The sequence below is a fragment of the Eucalyptus grandis genome, chromosome 1 (assembly GCF_016545825.1).
Source record: "Eucalyptus grandis isolate ANBG69807.140 chromosome 1, ASM1654582v1, whole genome shotgun sequence".
Taxonomy (NCBI): domain Eukaryota; kingdom Viridiplantae; phylum Streptophyta; class Magnoliopsida; order Myrtales; family Myrtaceae; genus Eucalyptus; species Eucalyptus grandis.
Genome location: NC_052612.1, coordinates 45,096 through 56,177, shown reverse-complemented (window position 1 = coordinate 56,177; position 11,082 = coordinate 45,096). Strand labels below are relative to the sequence as shown.

Sequence of the window (11,082 nt, the reverse complement as noted above, 5' to 3'; positions counted from 1 at the left end):
GTCAGCTGTTGACCTTAAAGAAGCATCTCACCGTTCCTTTGTACATGAGCGTCAGCCTTTCCAAAGCATGGATGTTGTAGGTCTTAAGAAATGAGGTCAAGGCTTCAATTGTGGATTCGTGTTGATACCTTTAATTTGGGACCATTTCCGTTCTCGGCCTCACGTTCGTGCTTGTCAATATTGCCTTCTTCGGGAATTTGGCTGTTTTTATAGTCTAGTGAAGTTTTGGCAGTTGGTTGTTTGTGTGATGAGCAGAACTTTCAGGGAAACGAATCTTAGCTCTTAACCTCGATGATTTAATTCGTCATGCCAGGTTTCTTTCTCTCGCTCTCTTTTCTTTAGACCTACCGGTCCCACTGATGGTTAAGGCCGAGTCTCCAACCGCTTCTTAAGTCATCACAGGGAAAGCTCAACCAACCATACGGTATTTAAAGGCAATCTTAGAAATGAAGGCAAAGCAACACGTTCAAATTCGAGAATATCCAACTTCAATGATGCATCTGCATTTCAGCAGGCGAAAGTGACATAATTCACAGACCTGGTAGAACTTACGGAGTCAGTAGCTCTCTGGTCGAGTTGTTCATTGACACCTTGTTTAACACCTCATCCATGACGATAGATCTCAGGAATCAAAAGCAGAAAAGCATATCTAGCTATATATTATAAATTGAACTTCAAAATATAGTATAAATTCTCTGAGTACTGTGCGATGCACCCGACCCATCGCGGCATACAGCTGCATTGGTGCACTTATGCATGACAAATGAATAACATGCCCAAAAGATTTCTTTGAGGAAACTAGATAAAAGGAAAGAAGAAAGTTCTTCTCTATCGGTATTAGAAACCGACCGTTCAGTCGTCAAGCTTGCACCTTTTCATGGTGACTCACCAGGGAGGTCGTAGAAGAATTTCTCAAACGGTTTCATGTGCTCTGTTTGCAGTGAGATAGCAACAGACAAGCTCCCATCACTGGTTGGGCTAGGCAATATGTATGATAATCCCTCATATGCAATCCCGCCTGGCCCCATGTAGATAGGGCGGCCCCAACCAAAGTCTGTGTCATGGATGGGCAACCTAACCCAACTAGTAATGCCCAGGTTTGGACACCTAAAAGTATGTGCCCCGCGAGCCAGTGCTGAGAGATCAGGCTGGAGCTCCAAGTAATCAAGGGCAGATCTTAGGTAATCGTCGTTCGTTCTCGCCAATGACTCATGGATCTTCTGTGCCGCATACGATACTGGTTTTGATATGAGATCGCCTGCAACAGCAATTGGTGTGATTGTAAAGATCCCATTGCCAAAATAACCCTGCGGAAGTGGTGGAGACAATCTCATCCGTCCATCTGTTGCAATGAACAATTTAGTGTCTTGATCATCAGAAAGTCCGCGTGCTCTGCACGCACATCTCCAGACATGACCTGCCAAGATTTCATAGGAAGTATACCGAGTGGTGTTTCCATTTTCTAATACTGCCTGTGTCTTTAGGGCGTCTAACTGTTCCCGAGTAACTTTTAAAATAGAAACAGTAGAGCTATCTGGAGCTGAATTAGTAGTTTCAGGAGAAACTCGCAATGCAGGTGGAGACTGGTATTCGATATGAGGGAATTGAGGCCGTGGTGGGCTACGGGCACGCAGAAGGGTCCGGTCGATAAATGGAGGGAGCTTGACGTCAAGTCCACGAGCCAGATCAGACCATGTGTTCAGAAAGTGTAGACCAGAAAAACCATCGGTCACATGGTGCTGCGTTCCAACACCAAGCGAAACTGCCCCACACTTGAAGTATGTAACCTATATAAAGGAAACAATCGAAATTAAAAACGCCAAAATCTGATTTGAACGCAACCACTTGATGAACTGGCAACTGCTTGCAAACATTAGCTTGCAAGCAGCTTACTCTTGATAAATCAATTTGCTCATAGTAGGGTCAAATTCTGGTCTGTTTTTGATGCATGAATTCCTAGAGTCAGGAAAGCTCGGCCAGGTCTCTCAACTTAGAAGCAAACTAAAGGCACCAATCTGAAACCCTTAATTGTTGCTGGCATGTACTATCTCTGGTCTGAGTCAAAGACAAAGGTCTTCTTCAATGTTTTGAAGTTAAGATGTTTAATAAAACCATAGCTGAAAGAAGCCAAAAAGTTGGTACAAGATACCGACTTGGATCCCTCGCTTGTACTTTTCAAATGGGAGAGATTTTATCTCTGAGCATTGAACACAACTGTCAAAAATCAAGGTTCTTTCAAAAGTTCATAAAGTATGATGAGAAGCACATGGGCACAAGGACATCCAAGAGCTTATGGTTCGTGAAAACAAATTATATTTACGTTAAGTACTTTCGCGTTTGTTGCTAGACACGGACTGCCCTTCGTAAGAAATTAGTCATCACCAGTTTTAACTGATCAACTTTTGTTTTCACTTCAATTGCGGTTGTAGAATTCCAAATCGTCATTTCAGCTATCTCTATCTGATAATCCTACTGATCTTGAATCTTCATGAGTATCATCAAGAGTTCATAAGAATCCATCCTCACCACATTAAGTCAACCTTCATTAGCAAAAGAATGAACCAATTCTAGGAACAGAATCAAAAGAGAAATCACACCTGTAGCACCAAAACAGGGTCTGAGGATATCCCACTAGAGTAATTCACAGCCGGAATAAGCTTTCGGAGCTCCAAAGTCGCGAAATCCCCTAAATCATCGACCACCGAGCTCGTCTCCGCCTCAACAAACAGCACGCCCTCGGCATTGCAATCGATCTCGATTCGGCCATTTTTGTCCCTCTTCAACCGCCCAGCCAATGGGTAAAACAGCACCAAGGCTCTGCTCAGCGCCTCTTTTAGCACTCTGGAATCGAAGAAGTCATCTAACCCAGTCGGTCGGTAGAAGTACACGGATGGGGTGTGCATGCTCGGGACCACCAAGTCCACGTTCGCATTCCACAAGGTACATCTCGGCGTGTCCTCAGCCGGACGTACCATAGTCGACCCTTTGACATTGATTATCATTCTTGAAAACGTTGATGTCATCCGAGCGCCCTTATGCTAATTTGTGTCTCGAACCGGAGGATGCCAGACTACAACAACACATTAGAGAAACAAGAACGTTAAAAGAAATCAAGTCTTTATTGAGCTTTCATACCTTAGTCTCCATTAGAAAGTTGGTAGAAACCAAGTGGTTGGCTTAGCTTTCTTTATGACGTGTGTTTTTTGGAGGCGAGTGAGGCATCATTTGATTTAGTATTTAAAAGGGGCTTTGGGATTCTAAAAGGATTTGAACAAATGCAATTGTGTTTCAGTCATTTTTTTGAGGGCTTTGGGAAGATGCGATTGCATCTTCAATGGACTCCAAAGCCTTTTCAATGGACTCCAAAGGAATGGAAGGCTGATGGTGACTTGAGAAGTAGCATTTTGAAATGCTACTTCCTTGGTCTAATAAAAGTATGTTAGTTGCGCATCTTGTCCTTATTTTTAAGTGAATTCCATTTTTTGCCCTTTTATAAAACGAAAATCTAAATGTCTCTTCCATTTCTCTTCACTCATGTTCTCTTTACCTCACGTCTCTCTCGTTCCATGTGCTCGACCCTCACGCTTGCTTGGGGTCGCGCACCAACGACCGCCGCCTTGATCACGATGAGGCAGGCGATGCTTGGGCCGTGTGATCTCGGGGCCCACGTGATCTCAGGCAGCACTGCCTCGCCGCGACCTAGGCGGCATCACCTACTTAGGCGATGTTGTTCGGCGATCAGACCTAATAGCCGGCAGCAGTTGTTTTGGCCATGATCGCTGAACTCAAAAGAAAAAGTTAAAAACTTTTTTAAAAAAAAAAAATAGTAAAAGTCTTTTATAAAATGCAATTTTATTGATGGACATTTAAACCAAAGTTATTTATCAATTCATCAAATATTATTTGCATTTCGAAAAACCTTTTAAACATTTTTCTAAGGATATTTTTCCAAGCTGAACCAAATGGGTGTTTATTCATCGTGAGTTTTTTTCTTTTTTTCTAAAATCGTGAGTTGACTAAGACGTTACAAGACCCCCACTAATCAAAATTCACATTTTTCTAAGAAAAGAAATAGCTGGAACAGGAAGACTGCGTTGGGAGTTCATTGAACAGGTCAACTCGAGTCGAAAAATGCGAAACGAAATGGAAATTCTTGCAATAGTTTCACTCACAAATTCGTTGCCATGCTCAACAAAACTCTCCTTAAAAAAAAAAAAAAAAATAAAAAATAAAAGAAAAACAAAAAAATAAACAAACAAACACAAGTTGAAGGCATCGACCACCAGTGATATCTCGACGTGATCTGCCTACGAAACGGCGGCAAGGCAACCGACAACGGGTCCGAATGAAATGCGAAGAAAGGAAGATAAAGGGAGAAACGCAAGAGCTGTCCGCTTACACAAAGTGTTTGCTGCGAACATACCAAGAATCACCTGCGAGCTTCAATGGAGGCGAACGCTGTCGGTGCTGCAGAGCAGAAGAAACTCAAGAGGATGATGGGGAGAGAGAGAGAGAGAGAGATAGAGTTTTTTCAATTGACGAAGAAAAGGCGAGGTTTACATACAACTGAGGCAAAGTGATTTATGTTTGAATCTCAGAGGCATTCTTATCATTCGGTAGATCCAAGTCCATGGCCTATTTCGCGTTAAGATCCGTCGTCTTCACCACCAACGCCCAACACCCGTCCTTGCTCTGGGATTGTTGCCCAATGCATGGACGCACGTGTCGGTTCGTTCACATGGCTGTCGTTGTTGGTCCCAAAACGTGGGTCTCCGAAGCGATAAATGGCGATTCTCGATTTAGTTCTCGAATCGGATTTCTGTAGACATAACAAACACGTCGAGGATTACCTGATAAAATTGCTTGGAAAAAGAGTAAATGATTTTTTCATATTTATTTTACATTTGTCGTCCATCCTTTTGTATCGTTATGATGAGTCGCGGTTTGCTCATATGGAAATGGGCGACATGATGAGTTGTGGTTTGCTCATATCGAAATGGGCTACGCACCCGGAGCATCTTAGGATATGAGGATTTATTAACTATAAGTGAGTTTACAAAGGTGAATTGGCACATCCATGAGTGTTTTGATCACTTTAAAAATCATATCTAAGTACGTGGTTTTGTGGCTGGAGCTTTTGATTGGGCTTTCATAGGGCGAGAGGCAGAGGGCTAAATTGGGACGGGCCCATGGGCCGTTATTGGGCCTTTGGGGGGGTGGGGGTGCGCTTTTGGGAGAGTGCGGCATGCCTTTGCTCTTTGCCCTTTGCTCTTTGCCACGTCTCGTGTCATGGCTTTGTCAAAGAAATCGAACTTCTAATGTTCCTAATCCTAGCCCAAAGATATAGCACGGGTTGAAGGGTTAAAATCTTGAGCTCGGACAGGGATTAGTCATGACTGGAGCATCTCTTTAATTTAATTTATGTCATTATCTAACCACTTAAATTTCGGATTTTTGTATAAAGTTGTGTAATAATCATTAGTTTTTGCCCTCAACGGTTTGATTGAAAAGTCAACAAGCATTTGATAAAGGCGAACATTTCCTTACTTTGAATAACATTCGAGGAGGTGTCTCTACTGACCACTCTATAAGTAGAGAATCTTAGTCAACATATGTGGATGTAGTGATTTATGTACATTCACATAGATTAGAAAAGACTAAATATTTTGATATTTTTTTATTTCACACAGATGAATGTAGACAATTGAGCAATTAGGTCATATTCAAACATTTAACCAGATTTTATCATATTATTTTTTTCCTAAAAAATGACTAAAGTAATTCAGGCATTGTTGATTTTTACAAATATCTCTACATAGATAGAAATAGGGTGTTGGATGTCTTCATTTATGAAGACCCTTTCTATCACTCTCTCTCTCTCTCTTTTCTTTTATGGAAACTTGCTGGAATTCTTGTGGGACAAGGTTGTAGAGAGCATTCAATTGCAATTGTCTTTAGACCTAAGGCCTTTTGGATGGCTGCATATATATTTGAGGCCACAGAATTTTTGGATGAGAATACCCTATTGGACTTCTGGCTTATTTTGGCCCTCCCACAAGAAGAGCCTTCTTCTTTTAAGTGGGGCGATATTATAATCGGATCCGTATCTCACCCATGAATGCCGGCGTTATTGCATTGCACAAATTGAAAAAGTCCATATTTCTCTAATGGCTCTATCTCTTATTCATTTGCAACATGTTTTTTTTATCATGAGATATATGGGACGTTTTGTAACCATTCTATTTTCGGGAATAATTTCTGCTAAAAAATCTTAGAAATGATTTTTTTTTTTATTATGTTCTCTAGATGAGTTTATGAGCATTTGAAAGTGTTTAGTAATTACCAAAAATTTCTACTCTCGGAATAGAAATGTGTTTGGTATGACAACATTAAATTTTTTTGTGACTTAGAATTTTTTTAATACTTTTATTATATTTTTATTTTAATTTTTAATGAAATTATTATATAATTTATTTTATTATACTTCTAAATTTTATTATACAATTTTATCATATTTTTAATATAATTCTATTATGTAATTATACTATATTTTAAAAAATTCTTTTAATTTTTTTTAATAGTTTCATTATATAAATTTATTATATTTTTTAATTATTTTATCATTATATAATTTTTTTATATAATATATCACATTTTAAATATAATTTTATGAAATTTTATTCTATTTTAAATATAATTTTATGTTGTAATTTTATTATATTTTTGAAAATTTCTTTCTATTTTTAATAATTTTATTATATTTTTGCTATTGGCTAGAGGAAAAAGAAGAGAAAATAAAATAAAAAGAAGAAAAGAAAAGAAAAAAAAAAGAATATGATTTAGCTTCATTATGGAGTTGTTCTTGGAAACAAATAAATAATTTTTTTATTTCTTAATTCTATTCTAAATCTATTTCAAGAATAAAAAATTTGCCAAACAATTTTTTATTCTTTTTTTGTTCAAAGAAACAAAATAATAGAATCAGACATTGTTTAATACGTCATCAAATAGGCCGATAGTGCTTTGTAATAATATCTCATTTGGAATAGTCAAGTTACGACCAAAAAACTTATCGATTCCTTTGATGATTCCCCCTTTATCTAACTCTCTACTTGCATTCCACCTTTCCCCCTTTGTTTATTAATTCTAAGATGAGAAAATTTGGGTCCATCATATGAATGTGCTCCAAACTATTCCAAACTATTCCTTTCAAATGACAATTTTTTTTGGAGAAGACACTCCAAATGAAGGTTAAAGAAGATAGCAAGCCAATTCAAAGCACAACCAAGCATGTGAATGTTTGTGAATGACTACGACTATTTGCATATAAAAGACCGAACAAGTTTGTTTGTATTAGAAGTTGACAATGTGGTAAACATCGAGTTGGTTAACGGCATTAATTAATAAAAAAATGAACTAAACGATCATGATGCCTTAAAATAACTAAAGGTTCAATCTTATTAAGAAGGTGGTAGGAATTACTATATACCCCAAATAAGTCCATAGCAAAAGTCCTCATTCGTAACCAGATAAAAGCTAATATCAAATTCAATCGGGAGAAGTATACTATCAGTGCTATAAGTTGTGTACGGCGCTCACTTTGGTGCCAAAAGTTTCTGTCGGATCACTTAAGTGCCAAATCGGAGAAAAAACGATCACTTTGGTGCCACCAGCGAGAGATTCCGGCCAAAATGATTACGTGGCTTTTCTATTAAAAAAAAAAAAATCGATGAGCTTTTTAAACGACGTCGTTTTCCATCCTCCTTAAGAAAACGATGTTGTTTTGCCATCAAATGTGGATGGCCTCACAAAAATGACGTTGCACAGCTCATTTGGGATTGAAATTAGGATTTTTTTTATTCAATCCTCACCGACCTAACTTGCTTGGCCACCGTGCTCCGCCACCATCGCTCGGCCACCATGCTTGACCACCGTCGCTTGGCCTCTATCGTAGTTGCTGGACTAGGTGAGCAAGGAGAGGCTGAGGTTGTTTCTCGGGCAAGAAGCAATGGGAAAATAGGAGGTGAGGGTGGAGGAGGAGGAGGAAGAAGGGGGGGTTGGAGGTGTAGAGAGAGAGAGAAGACGAAGAGTGCGAGGGAAACAAGGAGGGCGCATATGGAGATGGTGGATCAGGTTCTGCTTAGAGAGTGGCTAGTGCTGGTGCTGTTATTCGGGGAAGAAGACGACACCGCCATGCCTCTCTCTCTCTCTCTCTCTCTCTCTCTCTCTCTCTCGATTTGGGAATTTAGGGTTTCGACTTGGGGGAAAACACCAAATGACGTCGTTTTGTGATTTACATGCTGACTGTACTCTCTGGCGAGCCGCGTTAGCGTAAAAAATTAATAAAAAATTGCCATGTCGGATTTTCGGCCAACCCAATCGGCGTTGGTACTGAAATGATCGTTTTTCAAAATTTTTGGTACTTAAGTGATCCGACGGAAACTTTTGGCACCAAAGTGAGCGCCGTACACAACTTATGGCACTGATAGTGTATTTCCCCCAAATTCAATCCCACATCTCTCATGTTACAAGATTGGATCCTATATGTTAAATTCCTCTTTTACTCTATCATCTCATTAAAATAATTATTCAGAAAATTGATTCACAAAAGCAATGTGCCAAATTGTACCTTGATATCAATTCCATGTCACTCTACCATTATATGTCCTGACTACTCAACATCTCTCTCTTTCTTGAATGGTAAAAGCGTGATGAGATATGTGCGGTTTGCCTTATTTAAATAGTAAATGGCACCCAACATTAAAAGCGAAGTCATCATTAAACAACAATAATGGAGCCTGCCTATAGGAAGCGTCAAATCAACATTCAAAGTGCCAGTCAAGCCGAGCGAAGGGACGCTATAGAAGCCTCCAAGGAAATCATGTTGTTACAAGATTACTTGGAGGAGCTATATCGAAAATAGCCAGTCAGTACATTGTGAAGTGATAGTCAAAGTGCAGTGTACTTAGCAAAGAATGCATCTTATCACTCAAGGACTAAACATATCAAGAAGTGTTATCACTTTATTAAGTCAGCATTGAAAGAAAATGAGTTAAAGTTACAGAAGATTGATGGCTCAAAGAATCCAATTGACATGTTGACCAAGGTAGTAGAAAGAGAGAAATATATTTTCTGTACTACTACCATTGGTATTACTCCATGTTGATTGATGAGGAGTATCGCACAGGCACAAGTTTTTCAAATATTAGTTTTTGAAGAAGATGGATGCAAAGTTGCTTGGTGCTCGGATATATTTGTCTTCAAGTGGGAAATTGTTATAAATGAAGCCAATTATTTTTAGGGGCTGCTTTGTCTTTTCTATTAGATTTTCTTTTAGGTTAAAAGCTACACCTTTATATTATATTAGTGATGGTAAGATGCTAAAAAAGAAAATAGAGAGGCAAGAAAAAGAGAGAAGAAAAAAAAGAGTTTTTTCATTATGAGGGTTCTTAATGATCTTGAGAGAAGATCATCATTGTATTCTAACTTTTTGCGAAATCTAGTAGATTTGTAGAGTGTCTCTGCGCGGAGACGTAACCTAAATTTGGATGAACTTTGTTAATAAATTTTCTGGCATATTCGTCTGATTCTATTATTTTATTATTATATTACGTTTGGTGAATTGTTTGCGAGCGTTATTAGTCTGGAATCAACGTGCAATTTCGTAACAAATCTACCATTGCACAGAAGAAGAATTCAATCGAACCTACCACCCCATTGATGAACCCTATGTGCTCTTTCAAATGAGGACATTTTGAGCTTCTTATGTTAAAAACCCGATAAAACCATATAATGGAAGGTTATGAGCGTCAATAGTTAGCTGGGAAAGTGGCAGGAAATGACTAATTTCATGTTGTGTTGCTGTGTTTTTCCCATACCTACGAACATGACGGTACCCCTTCTTGCTGGACAATAACAACTAGCAAATTTTATTTGTTGTTCTTGCTTTGTGATGTTGGAAAAACTTAAGGATGTATAAGCTTCATCTTGTCATAGAATGAGATTCAGATGTCTTTATGTATATGGCTTTCGATCCCTTTCTGTTGATGATCCAAATTCCAGAGAACCTAGTAGAAAAGGTCTGACTTTAGAAAATGGATTATTGATGTAAATATAAATGTTGCTGCTGCAAAGTTAGGAGTGGGAGTTAAGTTTAAATAGAAGTATTTGATAGTTTGCCAATACAAAATACAAATGTTTCGTGACCAAACACTTCATAAATCTTGAGGTAGAAGTAGAACAGTGTGGCACGATCGGGTGAACATTTGTTCTTTTTTATGAGCTTACCAAACCCATAGGTTTTATCTAACATCCTCAATCCATCAGTGAATTGAACAAGCATGACATAAAGATAGAGAATGGAATGCAATTTAAAGATGTTTAGGGCGCGCATCACCACATTTTTGTTCTAGAAATCAATTTTTATTCCCTGATAAATTCCTGAGTAAAGAAACGCGTTTGATAACAATTCAAAATTTTTGTTTTTGAAATAGAAATTCATTTGATAACTGAATAAAATTTCTATTTCTAAGGGGGTGGCGGGCGGGTGTTTGGTGACCGGCGACGAGCGAGGGGCCTTGAGCAGCGACCGTTCGGGGCAAGCGTTCAACATCCCTTGGGTGGTGGGGTGGCAACGACCAGTAACAAAAGTGAACGATGAGAAAAATTCTCATTTCTCACTTTTGTTCCATAAATAGAAAAGCTTAAAAAAATTTAATATCTAATTTCTGGTCTAAATCTACTTTTGGAATAGTCTATTCCAGAGATAAAAAAATAAAATTATGTTATTAAACGGATTTTTGTTTCATACCCATTCCAGAAAACAGAAAAATAAAGAAATAGAGAAACATAAATTTTGTCATGCGCGCCCCTAAAACTACTTTTTGAAACCAGCTTTATGTATAATACTTGAAAGATTAGATTTTTACTTGATACTCTTGATCAACGTTGTCATTGTCTAGGTTTTGCACTTAAGTTAGACAGGAAGAACTAGGAGAGGACTGTGTAGAACTTTGCCAATTGTGTGGTTAACCTTCATTATTTGTGAAGAGTAAGGTGAAGAGTAGGCCAGTGAACACAGAG

General features: G+C 38.4%; 1 protein-coding gene across 1 annotated transcript; it reads right to left on the bottom strand.

The window, feature by feature from the left end:
- Window positions 1–875: 875 nt before the first annotated feature.
- On the bottom strand, window positions 876–4,548 carry LOC104450636 (shikimate O-hydroxycinnamoyltransferase). Its single transcript, XM_018875939.2, has 3 exons — window positions 4,424–4,548; window positions 2,598–3,070; window positions 876–1,787 (listed from the first exon to the last, which is right to left on the bottom strand). Exons 2-3 carry the CDS (start codon window positions 3,021–3,023, stop codon window positions 876–878), a joined length of 1,338 nt encoding a protein of 445 aa, XP_018731484.1. The 5' UTR covers window positions 3,024–3,070; window positions 4,424–4,548.
- Between the last annotated feature and the right edge of the window lie 6,534 nt (window positions 4,549–11,082).